The sequence below is a fragment of the Pomacea canaliculata genome, linkage group LG4 (assembly GCF_003073045.1).
Source record: "Pomacea canaliculata isolate SZHN2017 linkage group LG4, ASM307304v1, whole genome shotgun sequence".
Lineage (NCBI taxonomy): Eukaryota > Metazoa > Mollusca > Gastropoda > Architaenioglossa > Ampullariidae > Pomacea > Pomacea canaliculata.
This window is the reverse complement of record NC_037593.1, coordinates 34,148,309-34,169,725: the sequence shown is the minus strand read 5'-3', so window position 1 is coordinate 34,169,725 and position 21,417 is coordinate 34,148,309. Positions and strand designations below refer to the sequence as shown.

Sequence of the window (21,417 nt, the reverse complement as noted above, 5' to 3'; positions counted from 1 at the left end):
TCTTGGCGCAGTGAGTGGGCGGAGCTGTCACACAGTCGTGTCTGACCTTGATTCTCGGAAGGGCTTACAAGAAAACCAACATCCTTATTCCTCTGTAGTCAAGGTGTATATCATCTGGACAACGCTTAAAAAAAAAACTAAGCAATTTGCACATGATAATAAACACTTGCTGTCTTTACTGTTTTCGATTCACCTGAGTCTCTAACATGCTCACAAATTAATTCACCTCAGTATCTTTCATGTTCACACACATCTGTCAGAGAAACACACAATGATCTTTCTGCCTTTTACATGCTTTTCTCAACACCCTAACTCCGATCTCTTCCCACCCAAGTTTCTAGAGTCTAGACACTGTGATATATAGCTGCAAACAAACAGTTCAAGCGGTCACAGAACAGGTTAATGTTCATACCAGCCTTCATTCATCAGCAGGAGAAAAAAAAAAAAAAAAAAGACGTATTTTCACATTTATTCCCATGTTCGAAAATTACAAAAATAATTTACTTATTGTTGTAATATGTGGTCATGTATTATCAAAGTTCATCAGATAATTAAAGTATGGTTGACACTGAAAGGTAACTAATAGTAATATCTTTTATCTTTTTACATAGCTCAAATAGAAATATATGAATATGTATAGATGCTCATAATCTACATTTGCATATGATAAATTTTGCCGTAACTGTTATAAGAGCTATGGTAGTGTCACAGTTTAAACCTCGATCATAAGTATCTATATTTTGGCATTTACTATTTTTGGCGTTTTTAACATTTTAAGATTTTTTTTTTTGCATTGGGTATGATGGTGGAATTTCTTAAAATGTCTGAAATTTACTGTATACTGCATATAAAACACCCTGTGGGACCGCGGGGTATGCTTGCCTAGCGAGTGTTGTAAGAAATAGAGTCCCTGCCATCCAGCCAGGCATGTCGTAAGAGGTGACTAACAACCCCACCATGTGAATAAATGATTGTTACAGAAACTAGCAGCAGAGAATTCGTCACAAATGGCGAAGGTATCGACATCAGTGGCGGACTCTGGATGAGGCCTTATGTGCAACCTGATGCACGAGGAGGAATAGATAGATTCCATATAAAAAAGCAATGTTTGTCTGGTCACACATAACAGAAATTTCTAAATTTCACATAGAAGGAAGTGCCTTGTCCTGCCACGTGGACAAGCTCAAGGCGCTTAATAAATAACAGAAGATGATGTGAAACTAAGATGACCACAAAAATCTAAGAGAATTAAAAATATAAAATAATAAGTAGTAGTAACATGAACGAGCAAAACTTTACGCAAGATTGTTCAAAGACTGGAAATGCGAACAATTAACTTTGTAACTCATAAATACAGTCTCCATCAGTTAAAAAAACAATATTTTTGTATGGACATTTAACTTACAATTCCGTTTACTAATAATTTATGGGGGGAGAGGCCAGGGGGGCTTCCCTGGCATCTTCAAAAACGTCGAAGTTGACACCATGATGCATCGAAAACTGTAAAATAATTTGTAACACGTCCGCCACGCTGCTGTCGCATCCAGAAGCAAAAGACCCGGCAGGCAGCCACAGGCAGAGCACGGCGTGCCCTTCTTACAATCTACAGATCACGAGTAGGGATTCTAAACACTACAGAGTACAAAACAAAAGCTCATTGCGGGATTTCTCGCCAAAGTTGCACGATGCGGTATAGCACACCTCCGTCACAACACCGCACACACACACTGAGTTCAACTTATCGCGGTGATCATGTCTGTGAATCTACAGGTATGTGGTGGTAATGAGACACGTAAAACAAAGTGAACAAGCTGAAGCCGGGGACTGAACCAGGAAAATGGGGATGGATGGTCACCTGTACTACTATGGGTCTTTTGATAACAGATGCGTGGGTAGCTAGGGCAGCCATTACTAACTACACCACTGGGCCTCGTTCTCGTTTCAAGATGGCGCTTGAACTTTGTGGACTTTGGGTCAAAAGGGAGTTCACTCTCGCCGCCTCGCTCCACGTAGAGGTGACTGGAGGATACATCGTCTGCACTCCACGGAACCAGTCTTTGATTTTACACGCAGAAAAGACCATTAGGTGACTGTCTGTACATATTAGTCAGGTAAACTTCTGCCTCTGTGGCCGTACGTCCGTTTAGAATACGCTTTAGCTCCCTGTGTCATTGTGTTCTGTGTCTACACGGCGACAGCTAGAAGTACTTCAAGCGTTCATACAACACAACCGCGGAAAGAAGCAGTTTGCCATATTTACAGTGCCTGCTAGTGTTAATGTCGTCTATGCATCAATATGAAAAAAGAACGCTAGGATGAAATGATTACTTAAGAAATTATTGTGTGCTTAAAAGAAAAAAATCGTTTCAAGTACTTTAAAGATCAGTTTTTCAGTGTGTTCATATACGCACACACATGTGTGCGTTTTCTTCCATTAAAGAGTATAAATAGTTCTGTATCAGTGTAGCAAATTTTTGTTAACAATTTGACAGAAACATATGGCTGGTATGACTGCAAATGGCTGCAGTGAAATGAAAGCCACACCCAGGTGAAGAAAGAACATTTACCATCTAGGTGATGATAAGTGGCAAGAAGCCTGAAGGTCTGCGTGCTAAGCACCATGGCATTGTGTAAAGGAATTCCCCTTATCCATGTCTTCACAGTCATCTTGGGGTCTGTGGAGATAGTCTTGTTTGGGGGTAAGCACAGTTATCTCTTTACAAAGTATATATTTGTCTATCAAACCATGTTAACCTAGCGTTTATAGCAGCTTTGTGGGAAGTAGACTGCTTGCTTTATCAAATTTGATAAATGATCATGTATTGAACTTGGGAGGACTTAATTTTGTTATTAATGCATGTTCATTAATATATGAAAAGAAGAGAGTAAAAGAGTTATGCCTTGATGTACTCATTCCATTGATTAACCTGTTTTATAGGATGGAATGCAATCCTGCTAATGTAAAAGCTGGGCTTGTTACAGAAGCTTTATAGGATTTCTAGACAAAGGCATTCTTTAAGGTAAAAATTTATATTAAAAAATTTTCCTTGTGAAGAGATAGAAGTCAGCTACAGTCAAATCTCCCTACTATGCCACCCCACTACTATGCCACTTTCGGTATTATGCCACTTTTGCTCGGTCCCGACTATAAATTCAATGTAAAAAAAAATTTACTATGCCACCCCAGACTCTCGCTACTATGCCACTTTTTTGTGACTGTTAAAAGACACAAGTTGTAAAATGCCGCGCAGTGCTCGACTATTATTCTGTATGGTAGTGTGGGACATAGCAGTTAGTGGGGATGGAACATAGCACGCACACAGGGAGGGTGGAGGCTGGCAATGTTGGGGGGGGGGGTCGCTGGCCGGGTGACAGCTACGTGACAGAGGGAAGGTGTGAGGGGGTCGACTAGCGACAGGATGCAGGTGCGCGGATGTGGTTGGGAGGGGTGGAGGATGAAGAGGTGAGGGGGAGAATGAGAGGAGACAGCTAGCGAAGCCGACGATTCTTGAGAGCTTTGGACCAGACTTGGGCAAAGGACTCCTGTCTCTGACCGGCCCGCCCGCCAGTATATATATACATACAGTATTGGGTAAAACTGAGTTAACTATATTAGTCCGGCCCTCTAAAACCATCCCAATTTCTCATGCGGCCCCTTGGGAAAATTAATTGCCCACCCCTGCTTTGGACTGACGGGTAACTTGAGCAAATAAAGCCGTTTTTACGAACCCCCACTACTATGCCACTCTCGCTACTATGCCACTTTTGCTCGGTCCCGGTAGGTGGCATAGTAGGGAGATTTGACTGTACTGCAATACTCTTCGCTTACTGTGCCGTGTTCTTTAAAGGTGCATCATTTCTTATTGTACTTCTGCTAAACTTTATGATACATAAATAAAATTTAAGTATTTTACAGTTGAGATGATAAAACCAAAACACTATGTTGCAGGGGTCATATTTGGTTGGCATTCTGTAGTCTATGTCTACAAAGATGCTGGCTATTTTTCTGAAAGATGTCCCCGAAAAACACAGTCCGTACCTAGCAACATGTCAACATTTTACTCAGAACCTTGCAGATTATTTATACAGCAAAATAGTAGCCATATACAGAGCACAGTTGTTTGCCCAACCGGTGACCCCATCTCAGATTTGACCTCAACAGCAGGCTTCCCAACATCGCAGTCACTTGTCACCTCAAGTAATCACAAAGGCAGCATTTCCTTTGATGAATTGACATGTCAGGAGAAGCTGAAGGCTTTGGCAGAGGGCAGTGGGTCTCAGGTGTGCAAATCACAAGATGAGCAGTTTAATCTTGTCTTTAGTCTGGCTACTTCCATCAATGGTGTGCTCAGTTTTCCCAGTGGCTTTCTTTACGATCGACTGGGGACACGAATTTCACGCATAATTTCTATGTGAGTCATTCTTTTTCATGTGTTCAATAGTCAGCTGAGGAGTGTGTACTCATAAACTCTGTTTACTAACTTCAACTGAGTAAATACTTCTTTTAAGATATGAAAGTTTTCACCATCAGTGTACAGAAGAAACATTCCATCCTACAAAATTATTATTATTATCATCATCAAAATCTTTTTACACCATATTTGTTATTTTAAGGCTCCATTTTTTGCTTCAGTGGTTCAAGATTGTCACATATTTTAAAGCTTTATCATTTTTCTTTATTTAAAATTGTGTTTGTTTTTTGCTAATTGCTTAATGATCTGCTAATCTTGGCAGTGCCTGTTGTATTTAATGTTTTAGTTGTATTTAACAGCTCTCTCTCTTCTTTCTGTGCAGTGTTTCCTTCACTGCAGGTCAGCTGTGCCTTATCTTTGCATCTTCATGTAAGTCACATGCATTGTTTATGTCAGTGATGCCCAACCTTTTTCGGCCTGCGGGCCATATCCATTTCGGACAGCCGTGTCGCGGGCCATATCCATTTCGGACAGCCGTGTCGCGGGCCACTTCACCGCAAAAATACAAAAAGGAAAAAAAAATAGAGCAGATACCATTTTTTATTAGAAACAAGTTGTACTTACCATTAATTATGTAGTAATTAGTGGGATATTTGAAGTTGTCTAACCAAAACCAACTTCTGAATGTCTGGCCTCATCGTAGAGACACCAAGTCGGAGCACTGAATCGAAATGTTCGTCCATCGAAAAAAAGATTGGGAAACGCCCCTACGTGGGGATAAATACTTCTTCTTTTTTTTTTTTCGTTTTTTAAGCTCTTCTTTTATTACTAACATGCCGATTTCCTGCACTGTGGGCAGAAGTTTCGCGGGCCGGATGGCACCGCGTCGCGGGCCGGATATGGCCCGCGGGCTGTAGGTTGTGCATCCCTGGTTTATGTAGGAGTTACAAATCTACACGTGCATGTATATATATTTACATGTAAGTCAAGTACATAATAACACTCTCATTTAGTTGTGTATATCATGTATGAGTAACATATATCATTTACAAGTCAGACCATACTGAATGTGTTGAATGTAAGATATTAGCAATGCTTTGGAGTTTAATATTCTTGATACAGAAGTAATGTGCTGTCTCACTTCTCCAGTGAAAGCATTTTTTATTTATGCTTGACATGCAAACAAAGTACAAGTTAAAATTCTTTATTGCAGCCAATTTTTCTGTTTCAAAATGATATTTATGAGTAAAAAAAATTATCCACTGTAAAAATACTTTTGCAGTCTGTTTTCTTCTTGTAGATGTGTTCATTGAAGGGTTCTAGGATATATCTGGCAGGAAGTATGGATTCTTATGATCTAGTGGATACAAGGAAAGGTTGATTACGGGGTCAGTCTAGAGAAGGAAGCAGTGTTAGTAACAGGCTGAGTACATTAGAATAGGATGTCTTAAAAAGCAACTACAAATTAATGAGTAACATACAAGACAAAGTTCTTTTGCTGCATTGATCATGGTCTGAGAGAATGTCTTCACCAGTAGCTCCCTAACATTCCAAATTTCTGTTGCCAGCCAGTCCACACTTGCTGTATCCTGGATTTCTTGGGCTTGTTTATGGTGGCTACCAGATTCTGTTGACCAACCTCCAAATCAGCTCACTCCTGCCAGGCCTGAAATCAACAGTTATGTCCCTTTATTCAGGTTCCTACGACACAAGTTCTGCAGTGTTCCTTGCATTTAAGGTAAGATGAAGACAGCAGAAGACCCTAGGTCTTTTACTTTTGCATATGAGTTATTTAGGCATAGGATGCAAAGCAAGTGCCCTAGTGGAAACCTTTGTGTGCTTTTTCCAGGCAGCTTATGAGGGTGGTTTCTCCATCAACTACATGTTCATCTGCCATTCTGTACTGTACCTCCTCATCTTCACAGGCAGCACCTTCTTCCTGCTGCCTCGCATGCACATCCCAAGCCCCCTGCCCCCAAGCTACCGCCTGCGGTCTGATGTCTGCCGAAGGCTACATGCCAAAACAAAAAGCGCCAATAATACCCATGCCAAGATGGAATATCGCATCGATGAAATGGGCAGTGCTGTGCTGCTGGAATCCTTGGCTGTTACCGATGTTGATGGCAACAACACACATGCCAACCATGAATCTGTTTATCCAGAAAAATTGGATGCAGCAGAGGAAGGCGAGGGGTTGCAGAGTGTGCAAGAGAAGGATGGTGTCATACCATCTGACGGTAGGCCTACTGACAGTAAGACTTTCAGGCAAGTGGCGCTATCTCCCCTGTTTATAACAGACCTTGTGTGGATGTGTGTTCAGCGTCTTCGCAGCTGGATCTTTGTGGGAATGTTCAATCCGTGGATCACTCGTCTGGCTTGTGGAGATAAGTCATTGGGTAAGACTTCTAATTGGCCTCTGCTATAACTCTGCACATTCACTCTTAGAACAACCTGACTACACTGCATCCAGTTGTACCATGGTATAGAGGCAGCTGTGGCTGCCGCTTGTATCAGGTCCACCAGTAACAGGCAGTACCCACAAATAATGTTAACAGTAACAGGCAACATAGTTGCCATTTCTGGGGAAGATTCAGTGAAATCATTGAATGTTGATCTCACACCTTTACTAGTCCTATGACATCATACGCTGACATGTCTGTCTTACCCACTTAGAACACCTAAATTTATTGTCCCATTCTATCATTCATTCAGATTTAACATAGTCTTATAGTCACATTTCTTTAAATACTTGAATGCTTCATGCTTTTAATAAACTCCCAAGATTATAACCCTACAAAAGGTGATATGTTTCAGTCAGCCATTATACCTCAGCCTATGCGGCCATGCAGTTCTTTGGGATTTTTACTGCTCCACTGAGTGGACGTCTAATGGATCGCAAAATAAGAGGTGGTGACAGATATGGCAATCCTAGATATGGTGAGTTTGTGTGTCAGACATGAAGAAACGTATTGCATGAATTTGTCTTCATTTAAATTCAGCAATGAAAAAAATGTGGTTCATAGATGTGTTTGTGAACAGCCTTTGTCAACCTAGTCTTTTTCTATTAAGGACCCTGAGAACAAATGTGGTTTACCTTTACCATCCTGATGGCAAGATCATGAAACTTAGCAGCATTTTACTATATTTGTATTTTTACTGTCCTTCAGGGGATGTTTTCCACATAGCAGGATGCCATATTGCTACTATTTATTCTCATATCTAAAGACAATAATGTTTTCCATCAAATTATTACTTACGTCTTTGATAATGATTTCTACAGAGCGACTGCATGCCTCGATCGCCTCCTTTATCTTAAATAGCACAGTGTCAGTGCTGCTGACTGTGGGAACACTCATCCCTGTCCTACAACTGCAGTACATCACCTGCCTGCTGCACACACTGCACCGCTCCTTCCTGTATGGCCCGAACTCAGCCTTTGTTGCCAATGCGTGAGTGATACTGTTTGTTTGGTTAGCAAGAGTTATGATAATAACTGAATTTGTAGAACTCATTTCCCGATGTGCTGTGCACAAAAGACTGCATTAAAGTGAGACCACTAGGTAGCAAGCTCCTAGCAAGCGTAATCATCTCCACAATGTCTCATGTTAGCTAGCATAACCATATCCACTATGTCACATACTTTTAGCTAGCACAGTTGTATCCACAATGCCACATACTCTTAAGGGAAGCAGATAACCGAGTGGTTAGAGCACTAGCATCTGAACTGAAAGTGTTTTGGTTCAATACCCAATTAGCGCAGGACATTGGAACCACATGGGCTAAAGGGGGCTGCCTAAATCTGCCCAAAACTGCCCCCAAAAAAGAGAATATTGGGCTACATCTTTGACAAGCTGTGTTCTTGACGTGATGAACCATTTTCAGGTCACTTCTTCTACAGCAGTAGTGCCCAACCTGTTCTAGCCCCGAGGGCCACATTAGACATAACATAAAATCTTGCAGGTCAGAACACGGTGGTTTTGCCAGAATAATGCCATTAAAACTGAAATTATATTGTGTCTGGTTAAAATGAGCGTGCCAGATGAGGCTTTGCAGGCCGTAGGTTGGGCACGCCTGTCGTACAGCCTTTCAGTTATGGGGTTATTTACCTTTTTAATCTGCTGATGTTGCAGGTTTCCTAACGAACACTTTGGCAAGCTATTTGGCATCACACTAACAGTCTCCGCGGTGTTCAGTGCCCTGCAGTACCCTCTCTTTCTTATCATGCAGGGGCCTCTCAATGGAGATCCATTTTTTGTAAGTGATGGTGTATATGTTTAGGGTCATATTATTGTCTACCAAAGTATTTATTAATCATTATGTGTGTGTGAGAGAGAAAGAGAGACATGTTGTGAGTGCATAGCTCTTTGTGTCTTTACAGAGTATGCTTCACATTCCATGTATTTTAATTGCTGTATCTTAGAGGCCAAAGGAAGTGAAATTCTTAGATGTCACAAGAGATGCATGCTTTCTGCTGCAGATCAATGTTTTTCTTCTGGTCCTGATGTTGGTGTCCTTTGTGCATCCCATCTATATTTGGTGCTACCTCAAGAAAAAACTGACAAAGGCATAAATATTTGTTTACAAGCTTTTACGAGCTTTTTCCAATTTACTTTTTCTCTTTGTTATGAAGCTAAATAATGATGTACTCAGTACAAATCTTTGAAGTAATATGCCAGTGTAGTTAGCCTCTTAGTTCTCAAGTAATATGTCATAGCCTCTTATTTCTGGAGGAATGAAGCACTCACAACAGGCACATTACTTTACAATGATGTATCATAATGATCTTTTAATTCCTTTTGAGCTGATGAACTGTGGTATATGTTACTATGGCACATTTCTTTATTGTTCTGCAAATAACTGTAAATAAGAACAAATCAATTATAAATATACATTTATTGTAAATATCAGCAAACGTCTTGAAATGTTTGAGAATGTCCCAGAAACTCGGCTGTATAATCAGTATATCTCAGTGGCAAGGGCAGCAACTACCACAGACACAAGACTATAGAGATATGGGTAGCCATCTAACTCAGGTTCCTTTGACTATCAGCAGTTTTGGGCCTAATCTTTCTTTTTTGAAATTTTATTTTAGCGCAGCCTTCAGTTCATGACAAAGTGTATTCTAACAAGTATCATTTGGCGTCCATAGCTGAGCGGCAGTTTTTCATGGTGTCTGCAATTGTCACGGGCATATGCCTCTGCTTGTTGCATTTTAACACGTGTAATATCTTTTACTTGTGCATTTGGACAAGACTAGAATCATATTTTTAGGGGTCATCCATTTATTATAATGCACATATAAATGTGTATATTCATGTATAAATGTATGTACACATTACTTTTTTTTAACATCAAGCACATTTTTATATGAGGAACCATATACATTTTTACCTGGGCAAAAGGTATATTTGTTAAAGTTGTATATGCCTATAAATAAGAACCATGAAAGCTGAAGTCTGCACTTGTTGCTTGTTATCAGGAACCTCACAGGTTTCAGATTTGTGTTGTTCAAACTTTTGAAATTGAATACACAAGCTATCATGTCATGAAACTGATGTTTCTTAAATAACATACTGTCAAACCTCTGTTTGATACACAGTATATTCTGGCACAAAACTGTTTTTGATGCACAATATAGTCTGTCATAAGACTATGTTTGATACACAGTACATTCGGTCACAAAACTGTTTTTGATGCACAAGATAGTCTGTCCTAAGACTATGTTTGATACACAGGGTAGTTGTTTGCTTGACTGATATCATACTGACAGGCAGGAGAATTGCTTACACATCCAATGCTTATCATACAGTAGTTTCTGCACACAACTGGGCTGTGGGTTCTCCCGAGTGGCTGTACAGGTACTCGTGTGACTGATGTTTAGATCATGACAGTTGTGATTCTCGCTGTAGCAGTACCTTGATTCTTAATGCACATGGCTGCACTTGACCTGGGTACTGACAAGTGCCTTCACTACTATGTCAGTATCACCACCACTACTTTAGTTGTCATCATTAGAGACATCCAGTTTTCTCTTAAAAATGCAGATGTAAGCAGCTTTAAGTACTGAGGTATGGCTGACATTTTTCCCAACTTCAGTATCTCATTTTCTAACTGATGGTGAATGAACATTTTGTATATGTTGATGACATATTGAAAATATATTGTAAATAAACAGAAAACTATTGTCTTCTTGTGCTTGTTAGAATCGATTGCGACCATGCTGTGATGATGTGAAAAAGGAATTTATTCAATCATGAATACAGTTTACTTCCTAGCTACGAGCAGATGACATTAATGTAATCTCATACAAGTCAGCTGCACAGAAGCTATTTCGTGATCTAAATATGGAGAGAAGAGTAGATGGATATGTTAGCATATTTGTTTATAAGTGCATTTCTTTAAAAAAATATTTACACAAACCATCTAGATAAAAGACAAGTAAAAAGTTATTGTGAAGTTCCTGGTGGGTGGTGATGTTGTAAACTTGTGTTTTATTGATGACAAGCTTGTAAGAAGAGCTTCAGTTTGACATATATAAAAAGACAATGAGCTTTTTCAGATAATATCTTTGCTGCAGCTAAATACAATAGTAAACAGGAATTAGTCACATCCATAATTTAATTATATGATTAGGAGCAGCATACCTACATTCAAGACAAATAGCATAGCCTGTCAGTGTGAGGTGTTTTGTCTGCAGATAACAATACCTTGCAGAAGATCTGTCTGCATACATTATCATACTTAAGACATTGGAAATTCAAATGACGTTGAATATCAAAAACTAAACCAGTTTTGAGTTGGTTTTCAGTGACTTGAAAGTTTGCAGAAAAAGCAGGAGAGCACATGGAAACTAACCGACCTTGAGAGAAAGGGAAGACGCAAGGACAAAATAAGCAGACAGCAAACAGAGCACATTATGGTGAACTACTTGACAGCGACAGCATCAGGAAGTGATCCAACTGCCACCTCCATCCAATAGGTCTTTAAGCAGTCTGTGTACTAGAGGTGATCATCTTGGTGGATTTCTCTTCTGCTTTATACTCTGGACAAGAGAGACACAAATCAAGACATTCTTTATAAAGTACATCATATAGTTTGGGTTGATATCTACTTCGTCTCTACAATGTCTACTTCTTTGGACAAGACAAACAAGGAGGTAGGTCTGCGCTATAAATGTCATAGTTTTCTTTCTTTTTCTTTTCTTTATTCAGATATAAGCCCAGAGGGGCATTTGGAGCCTTGATACAAACAATGACACATACAAACCAGAAATATGTCACATAATAACAATCGTGTGTGTGTGTGTGGATATATATATATCACATTTTGAAACTTCAAAGTGATGCTTTATGATAAGAACATCATGTGTCTGCTATTTGTTGTAAAACATCACGTTTCTGTGCAACCCAACTTGGAGGCATTTGCCTAGACCCGCTTTAGTGCTCTCTGGATTTATATCAACAGCTGTCATAGTAACCACGAAGTTCAAAGCCTTGTTGAAGTCTCTGATGACATTGTACTGCTCTCTCTTCTTAGCAGGCCAGTAGATACCCATTGTGTCGCTTTGGATGAATATTTTGTTTGGTGCGATGACAATTCTTAGAACTCAATATGAGTAAAACCAATAAAGATGGTCTTTAAATTCTGTTGGAATTCCCCTCCAAGTCCATTGACAGTCATCCATGACGAGAAGGGGGACACTGTACTTGGCACCATCTTCGACAGGAGACTTCATTGGGATACCAACGGTGAGGCCATCGCTCAACAACACATCCTTCTCCGGAAGGTTGTCTTTCTTGGTCTTGCAAAGATTTCTTTAAAAAAATTTAAAATCCCATATAGAGAGTGTGTTCTTCTTCTCGTTGATCTGTTTTACAGCAGTTTACCAGTGAAGGACAAGAGCAGCTGAACGTGTTGTACATACTACTCCAAAGTGAATGGGAAGTTCCAGAGTGACCTTGACATTGTTAGACACTGCTGACAGTCAATGCTACGTGACGACATGCATGAGAAGGTTTCATCAACTTTCATCGTGCCATGTATCCTGTGTGTCTCTCTCTGCATGCAGGACCAACACATTGAGGATGTCCGCTGTTTCGACCATGTGACTTATGAAGGCTACTTTGTGCGAATGAATGTAGATCATATGTAAGCCTGAATCATGACTGTATGTTGGTGGAGCGGACATGAATGTGTCATGCTATTGTTGATTGTATGAGGGTGTTTTGGGGGGAATGGCTGTGAATGTGTATGGTATTGTTGATTGTTGTTGTGCTTTCATATAGAGCTGTTTCTCATTGCCCTTTAGGATAAATAAAGTCTTATCTTATTTGACCATTTTTATAGATTGTGGCATGCATGGTCAAACAAGCTGCTAACCTGGATCAGGGTGGTCACCGTGTATGTCTTCACCCAGGACAGGTAGGCGGTGGTGGCCCATACAGCGGTGCAGGGGGCTGCATAGACCATCATTTATACACCTGTATGTCAGTATCAGTCTCCACTGCATAGAGCCATAGACCATCATTTATATATCTGTATTCCGGTCTCCACTGCACAAATCTTATGTTTGTCAAAATCGCTTAAGTAAGGCTGTACCGTTATCATTAACATTATATCGGCCACTAACTTCCGTGTGTAGTAACAAGAGCAAAAAGGCGTAACAGCGCTTATTTGACAGAAAAGCTTAATACAGAAACGACATAGAAGCTTGAAAGAGAAAGGAGAGGTAGAAGCTCGACACAGAAGTCTAACAAAGAAGCTTTGAAGCTTGACATAGAAATTGAAGGAGAAGCTCGACTGCTCAGTAACTACAAGATGGCACGTACGTTGTAGGACACGTGAATACGGGGTCTGGCAGGATAATAGTCTCTGCCTCCTTCATCTTGCCCCCCTCGCCGATGGTTTGGTCCTGAGGTAGAGAGCGTAGCATCAGCACGCGGTCCCTCTGTAGCGACATCTCCAACCGTCCTGCCAGCTGGCCGTCCAAATGGAGTCTGTGACTATCAAAGTCTCTCTTGCTGGCGTTTGCCAAGTGTGGAAGCTGACTACACAAAGTCTTTCTTGCAGCAGCCGTGCGACACGTTGATGGCGTTTGACAAGTTGACTGCACACAGTGTCTCCACCTCGCTAATGACGTCAGCAAGCGTCATTTTCACGCCGAATTGCGTCACTAGATGATGAGATCACTGCCGTGTGTTTAATGTCGTCAGCGCAGCGTCACATACTGATTAAAGGCCAACCCGGGTGTAACACATGGCTTGTCCATTAACTGGGTTTAAAGGCCAACCCGCGCGTGTGTGTGTGCTGCACTTAGATACTTCACCTACTTGTGATGCGGGAGATGCGGTTTATTATAATAATAATAATAATAATAATAATAATAATAATCATCATCATCATCATCATCTCCGTCGTTTAGTTGTCGATGCTCTAAACATGAGAGAATAAGTCCAGTCCGTTGGCATGAGTCAGGAGTCTAAAGGTCTAGCGCCTGTCACCGTGACGCAGCAAGTAGAACCCATGTTGTAGCAACGCCTAAGGTGAACGAGCTGTAAAGTCTGGCATTGGCTGCGGACTTGAGTGAAGTTACATGTTACACTTTACGACTGGTGTAGGGGTGTACTCTAACGAACAACTGTGTATATACCTGTCAGCACACTGAGTTGTGGTCAAAACACTTGACTCAGTCATGCGCGAGCACACAAAGTATCATTTCCTCCACACACTCTCTCTCTTACACATTCTCTCTCTCTCACTCACACACACACACACAGAGTAGAGATCTAGTTGAAGTATACGCCTTCCATCCCTCAAGAAGAACTAGAAGCATCTGACTGATGAATGTGGACTTTTGGGTCAAGAACCTGCTACATCAGACCACTTTATCTGTCAGACCATTAGAAGCCAGGGCCTGTTGAACCACTCGCACTGAAAACGTCCCTGCGCACTACCCAAGCTCACGCACCCCCACGCATGCATCACGAGCAAATTTCGAGTGAAGAAGTCGTCAGCAGTGACACAGAAGCACGCGAGGAAACTGAGGCAGGTGTTTGTCTTGGTGACCGCCGCTCGGTGCCACACAAACTGACATCTGTAGAGTACTTATCACGATGTTCAGTACCATTACTACGAACTCCAAAGATAATGAAGTATTGCTGACGAGTTCAACAGACATATGTCCATTGCCCTGAACACAAGTTCAGCACGTGCACCTAGAACCTCGTGAATGCGCAATCACAGTTAAGTTTTTTTCAAGTTGTCTGTTCTCGACAATTTTCGACTTTTCGAAAACCCTCGTGATCTTGGATAGTCCTTGGATGTCATCTTACGATTCGTGATGTCAGCTAAGTCAGGGTGTCGGGATGCTTAGTGTCAAAAACATTGACTTTAAATAACCAAAGACAGTTTTGAGGTGGAGCGCGTGAAAGGCGTGACGGGTCACAAAGCAAGTAGCGGTACAGGTTAGAGAATCAAAGAGTGACGGACTCTTTCGCCGACCAAAAGGTGTAGTCAGGTTTTTGATGGTACTTGAATACGTTATTTACACGGCCAATCAATGTATACAGGACTTGTAGATGAGCCAAGCGTAGGCACATAGTCAAGCAAAAACAAACGCATTCAGGAATGGACTAATACCCGCGCTCACAGGAGAAAAAGCAGAAATCGGAAAACGGGTAACTACCGTGTTGACAATTCAGGCATTGACAGAGGAGAAAAGTGCAATTAATAGGGGTAATAGGAGTAGGGGGGAAAACCTCGCGTGATGCCAACCGTCAGGATGACTCGTGCACCATGTCACGTCAGATGCTGTCGGCCATAACATCACATGACAGTGCAGACGTCAGGATTGTGTCAGGTGTGCAGACACGTGCTGATGATCGTCTAGCAAGCAGATCTTTAGGACATTTATAAAGCCGGTTAAAAATTACTTCGCTAAATTGAATGTACATATTGTTATCTTAACAGAAAATGGTTGTTCTGTATGTCTTCGGGTGTGCATAGAAATGAAATCATTCGCATTTAATTTGTATTTCTGATCATTATACCCCGGAGGAGTGCAGCTTTGATCCTTTGATTTCAAGGTGAGGCATTTCCTGGGCTGTCAAAGCAAACCAGAGGTCAGTGGGTACAGGTTTGGTGTCCACCTCTGCTGTGAGGAGGAAAGAGAAGACAGCTCATTTACTGCAGAGATTAACAAAGATCTGTTTGCAACAGGTAAGTGGAGAGATGCACATACCCGTCTTAATGCGAAGGTTGACAGCTTTTACCTCTGGTAGGTATGCCTCCTGATATCTGTAGGGAGGGAAGTCATGCGGTTGAATATTTCTATGGAGCTTTGATTATCTTTTATAATTTTGTACGGTCCTTAAGTTTCAAACTTAGACGACGGACAAGGAAGCTAGACGATAGACAACAACGGCTTCCACACTTCTAATGGCAGAGGAGACTTCATGCACTAACCAGGTGACCTCATGACGGCCCCACGGCGGCTCTGATTTTATTAAAGGCACGTGCTCATTGGTTCATTGCTTCATATTTCTAGAAGTATCGACTTCACGATGCGTAAAAGACAGGCGATGTGTCGAAAGTTGCAAAGTACTAGTTTTTGTCCCGCAATATAATACTGTGCACCGAGTACACATATGGCAATGGGAATATAATATGTATGTAATTATGGTCGGCCTTCGGCTTTCGAGGGGCTTACTTTCACAGATTTGCCAGCATTAATTAATGCAATGTTTTACTGCAAACTAAAACTGAAGACGACGTGCGTACACTTGAAAATATAAAGATAACAAGCACAAAATTAGCATCATAAATGAATTTTAAAATATAGATTATTTTTTAATATTGTATTTCTTTGACATCAGTACATTGCAAGCCGGTCAAACGTACTTTTTTGTTTGTTTTGTATTGTTCTGTCTAAAGTTCTTCGTCAAATTAGTGACCAGTCAAGACTCTATGTTAAGTTTCTGTATCCAGTTTCTGTGTCAAGCTTCTTTGTCCAGTTTTTGTCAAGAAAGTTTTTGTTACATCTTGCTTTTCTGTTACTGCACACTCAAGTTTGTGGCTGATGGTACTGGTATTGATAAAGTTGCAGTCTCTATAAACCAGTAAATCACAACCTTCACAGCCAAAAATTTCCACGTTGTTGTTGTTGTTGTTGTTGTTGTTGTTAGAATGCGTACCTTTCGCAGAAAGAGTGTAATTTACTGACAGCCATTTGTGGCAACCAGTGTACCAACATATTTTGTACGTTCCGCCTCTATATCTTCTTACAGTTCCGATCATATATTATGTAACCCTGAAGTCATGTAAAAAATCCAATGGCTGAAATTTGATCATCTCGTTTCAGAGTTGGTGAGTGAGTTTCACCTGGACAAACACGACACGACAGTACACCCTATAGTCTGTCGGGTGTATCTATCCAACTGTTGACGTGTTGCAACCTCCCTCTTGTCTGCGGACTTTACCATGTCTGACCAGCTAATGAACTTCGCCCGGAGGTGGTTTCATAACTGCCGCGTGCCGCTGGTGGAGGTAGACGGCCTGCCCCTCCCACCCTTCTACCTCACCCGAGATGCGTGGAGCAAACATCTCAACAGCATCAGAGCCATGAAGCTGCGGGGTGATGATGTCATCATATGCGCATACCCGAAAGCAGGTAGGTAATGCTGTGTACATGGAATAGTCAGGGTAGGTGATGATAATTAAGTATAGTGTATCTGAAGTAGTAAGGGTGGGTGATGTCCTGTGATAAATTACCAACGGCTGTGCACTTATTAATAAATATGTTGGTGATGTATTACTAGTTAATGAACGTAGATAGGTGATTATACTAACGATGGCATAGCAATTATTAAGAAGAGAGAGGGAAAGAAAAGAGATTACGGTGGGTAGGGGAAGCAGAAAGTTTACTAATATTTTCGCTGGTAACCGCCAGGTACCCACTGGGTGTGGGAAATGACAGCAATGCTGCTGAAGGAACAAGCAGAGTACGAGTCCCGGGCCAAAGAGCTGCTGATGCTGGACCTGACGCCGGTGAAGAAGCTGGACGTCTTGCCGTCTCCCCGGATCCTCAATACCCACCTGCCCTTCCTCATGCTGCCCGTTCAGCAGATCCTGGCGGAAAGAGTGAAGGTCGTACACGTGTACCGGAATCCCAAGGATGTGATGGTGTCGATGTATCATCACATGCGTCAGTTCCCTCTGGTGCGTGGCCACGCTGACTCTCTGCAACAGTGTCTTCAAGCCTTCCTGACGGGCAGAGGTCAGTCTCTGGTTTTCTCGATAACCCCGCTTAAACAGTCGCTTTAGTGTTAGCCTCGTTTAGCCGTTAGCCGTGGGGTTAGAAGTGACATGACGCACAGAAGTCAGCAGACCTTGCTTCCCTCGGCAGTAAGTTTCCTTTTGTTGTCACGGTGTTGCTGTGTTTTATTCAACAATTGTATTCTTAACATGAGCCTCTAATTACGCAATGGCTTCCGTTTAGTTCACATCACATAGCTTTGTCCTTCTCTCTCTCCTCCCAGCTTTTCCCACTGCCTGCCTGCCACTACTTGAGTCTCTCTTGTATGCCGGGATAGGTGGATAATGAGACTTAGGCACTCTAGCGATGATGCACGGCAAGATGTAGTAAAAGCAATGGTCATTTGCACCTGTATTTCATGAGTGACTTTCACGTTTTCCCACTAAACAAGCATTGCTAGTAATGGTGGGTGCCCCTGGTTATCGGATCTACACTTATCTCACCTGCCAGGTGATTACTTACTAATGTACCACTGTACATTGACAACTGTTACTCTCACTATTACAGTTGACTATTTAACTAGTGTGTGTGTGTGCCCATGCTGCTATATGCTCCTGTTTTCGAGTAACTTGACAAGCACAGCTGATGTGGGTTGACGGGGCTGTATGTTGACAGTGATATATGGCCACTACGGCCACTTTCTGAACCAGATGAACAGCTTCATGGAGGACAACCCTGGCGTGCCTGTCTTCAACATTGCCTACGAGGACATCAAGAAGGTAACGTGCAGCCATCTTCTTCCATGAGCTCACTAATCCCTAGAGAAAGATGGAAAACGAGAGCTAGAGAGAAAGAAAAAATAAATTAACGGAAGGAAAAGTTGAAAAGAGAGAGAGGTAGGTTAAAGCTTTAGTCTCGCTGCAGACTTTGTTGAATGCGAGTAGATGAAGTTATCCTCACCTGAGGCAGATTAGCAAGACAAATTGCTGTGTACAGAGTGTCATAGTATCTTGTGGAAGCATTAATTATTTTGTTTCTAACAATGTAAGCCTATTTGTTTTCTAGCAATGTAAGCGTATTTGTGCGCTTCTGACTGTCGGACAGGACCCACGGGACAGTGTGCGGCGACTGGCCGAGTTTCTCGGTGTCGATGTGACCCAGGAGCTAGTGGAAGACATTGTGGAGGCTTGCAGCTTCAGTAAGATGAAGAAAGTAGACGAAATCAAAGAGCAGGTTGCCTTCTTTGGCATGCCCATTGGACAGAAGCTGTATCGCAAGGGTAAGTGGCGATTGAGTAGCACGAGCTAGTGCGCTGCATGGGCTAGGCGGGTGTGATGATGCAGGACACTGTGTGCTAGGCGGGTGTGATGATGCAGGACACTGTGTGCTAGGCGGGTGTGATGATGCAGGACACTGTGTGCTAGGCGGGTGTGATGATGCAGGACACTGTGTGCTAGGCGGGTGTGATGATGCAGGACACTGTGTGCTAGGCGGGTGTGATGATGCAGGACACTGTGTGCTAGGCGAAATGTGCAGTGAAATGTGTGTGGGATTCAATCCCCTCTCCCCATGAAGCACTGACGCGGGAACTTGAGCAGAAGCTTTAGACCTGTCAGTAATTAACAGAGTACACTAGGTGAGCATACTGTACATGTAATCACGGACCTTGTACATACATCCAGTACTCACTGTTAACATTTTATTCTCTGTAGTAGAGGTGGTGCTGAGGCTAGCACTAACAGGCTAATAAATGATATTTGTCGTATTCTACAGGAGAAATAACATAGTTTAGGTGATAAAAATTATTCTTGAAAGTTTTAGTACTGAACAATCTACCATATGTGGAAAAGGTCGTTCCCTTGGAAGCCGGAACAGTAAATGTTCAACTATAGATACTAAGGGGTACGGGAGCAGAGCCTCCACCCTGTCAATGACCAGAAGGTACACACTGGTAACTTCAAAGTGTAGAGAAGAATGAGTAGCGAGAGAGAGAGAGAATAGGGAGGAAACTCGTTTGTCATGCGTGTATCGCTGTATGAATCGCGAAATAACATCAACACTTGTTTACTTTCTCCCGCTGACGCAGCTGATGTTTTCAGGGAAGGTGGGCGACTGGGAGAACCATCTGACCGAAGAGGAGAGCCAGTTGTTCGACACAGACTTCAGCAAGGTGCTGGACACTACACGATTCCACTTCCAGGACAGATTATGACCTCACTAGCCTCAGTAGCTGGGTAGATGTGGCATGTTGTTACTACTCTGTCTTTCTATTTTTAGTAGTGAAATCTAGTATCACAGATCATTTGCAATGAGTATATTAAATTATTAAAGAACATTTTATTTGTGGATACTGTTTTCAATCTCGCGACAGTTCATCAGGTGGTTCAGCTGGAGAATCAGCAAGTCTCTGGTCTAGGATGACAAGGAATGTTTGCGCGCCCTGATATGTGTACGTGTATATGAAGTACTTTGTTGGTTGGTTGGTTGGTTGGTTGGTTGATTTCGTAACAAAGTGCTTCAACCTAGCGCACTATGATGGAGAGGGAGGGAGGGAAACAGATCTGAACCCAGATGACAAACGAGGGTCGACTTGCTCTAATAAGCTTAGCAAGACATGCAATACCTGAAATGCTAAATTCTAGAAGGTAGACATGAAATATCTGCAATGCTGAAAGCTATGAGGAAGACATGAAACAACTTTAATGCTGATGGCGACATGAAATACCTGGAACGCTGAAGAATATGAGACATCAAATACCTGTAATGCTGAAAGCTGTTACGAAGACATATTGTAATGCTGAAGTTTGTGAGAGACATTCAGGATTAGGGCCCAGCTGAAGATTATGAAGTATTCACACAATAGCTTACTTGTCAAGCGGCAGTTGGGGAGTGGCTGCACTACAACTGGCTTTTGACGTGAAGTACTTTTGAAGTGGACCTTGTCCCGCACGCCAGTCGTGAATAAATTTCTTTGAACAATAATGTTGTTTATGATGTGCCCGCCGGCTGGCTGTATTTTTTGTATAATAAAATTGGTTGGAATATGTTGTTTGTTCTTTCACATCTTTTATTCATTTTTACTCAGTGAATATACTTTTGGAAGATCCGGGCCATCTGCATTAGTGCAGAAAATAGCATAGATGGGGAACAATATTTGTATGATGCACAACACCTATATCTGGGGTGCTCTAGAATCGTCTGTTGCACGTCCACATCAGGAATACTTGCCATCGTATGGCACATGTAGCACACTGCCATCAGAGAATGCTGCCGTAATGCACTATCGTCACGCCCGTAGCACAGCAACTGTAGTTTTACTTCACAATAGCGATAATTGGCAGTTTCGTGTAGCAGTAGTAATAATAATAATGCAAAATTTATATAGCGCGTACTCACACTCCTAAAGAGTATGCTCTTAGAGCTTAAGAACGAAACGCGGGAACATACGAGGGACAGAAGAACAGGCAACAACATGTGAACGACGGAAGTTCAACAGTACTGATGAAATATAAAAGACAAATGCGAAAAAAAACCACGTAAAGAGGATACATGTGAAAAGGATTGAGAGCATCGTTAATTTGCAAAAGGAAGGCAAACATGGAAGTAGCAATAAGTGGAAAAGGGGGGAAGGGTGTGAAAAAGGACTGGCATTGTGTGGACTGTTGTTAGGAGTTATGCGTTTAACTGAGTGTTTCAGGCAAGATTGTACTCTGTGACCTGATCTTGCCTCCGTCTCCAACGGCAAGAGGAGGA

The 21,417-nt window shown here is 41.9% G+C and overlaps 2 protein-coding genes across 11 annotated transcripts; both read left to right on the top strand.

Moving 5' to 3' along the window:
- Window positions 1-118: 118 nt before the first annotated feature.
- On the top strand, window positions 119-10,599 carry LOC112561131 (solute carrier family 43 member 3-like). 4 transcript variants are annotated; one of them, XM_025233402.1, is made up of 11 exons: window positions 119-2,086; window positions 2,493-2,699; window positions 2,939-3,020; window positions 3,950-4,412; window positions 4,795-4,841; window positions 5,981-6,150; window positions 6,262-6,808; window positions 7,227-7,349; window positions 7,693-7,861; window positions 8,543-8,666; window positions 8,890-10,599. In XM_025233402.1, exons 4-11 carry the CDS (start codon window positions 4,048-4,050, stop codon window positions 8,980-8,982), a joined length of 1,638 nt encoding a protein of 545 aa, XP_025089187.1. In that variant the 5' UTR covers window positions 119-2,086; window positions 2,493-2,699; window positions 2,939-3,020; window positions 3,950-4,047; the 3' UTR covers window positions 8,983-10,599. The 4 variants fall into 4 exon arrangements, with proteins under 4 accessions (XP_025089187.1, XP_025089186.1, XP_025089185.1 ...); XM_025233401.1 differs by lacking the exon at window positions 2,939-3,020 and having other exon boundaries at window positions 2,575-2,699; XM_025233400.1 differs by lacking the exon at window positions 2,939-3,020 and having other exon boundaries at window positions 119-2,111; window positions 2,575-2,699.
- A 3,227-nt stretch (window positions 10,600-13,826) lies between these two features.
- LOC112561132 (sulfotransferase 1C4-like) lies at window positions 13,827-20,711 on the top strand. 7 transcript variants are annotated; one of them, XM_025233405.1, is made up of 8 exons: window positions 13,827-15,270; window positions 15,497-15,629; window positions 15,786-15,921; window positions 16,771-17,079; window positions 17,359-17,685; window positions 18,340-18,443; window positions 18,730-18,943; window positions 19,764-20,711. In XM_025233405.1, exons 4-8 carry the CDS (start codon window positions 16,890-16,892, stop codon window positions 19,874-19,876), a joined length of 948 nt encoding a protein of 315 aa, XP_025089190.1. In that variant the 5' UTR covers window positions 13,827-15,270; window positions 15,497-15,629; window positions 15,786-15,921; window positions 16,771-16,889; the 3' UTR covers window positions 19,877-20,711. The 7 variants fall into 7 exon arrangements, with proteins under 7 accessions (XP_025089190.1, XP_025089192.1, XP_025089191.1 ...); XM_025233407.1 differs by having other exon boundaries at window positions 13,827-14,918; window positions 15,497-15,921; XM_025233406.1 differs by having other exon boundaries at window positions 13,827-15,088; window positions 15,497-15,921.
- The last annotated feature ends 706 nt before the right edge of the window (window positions 20,712-21,417 follow it).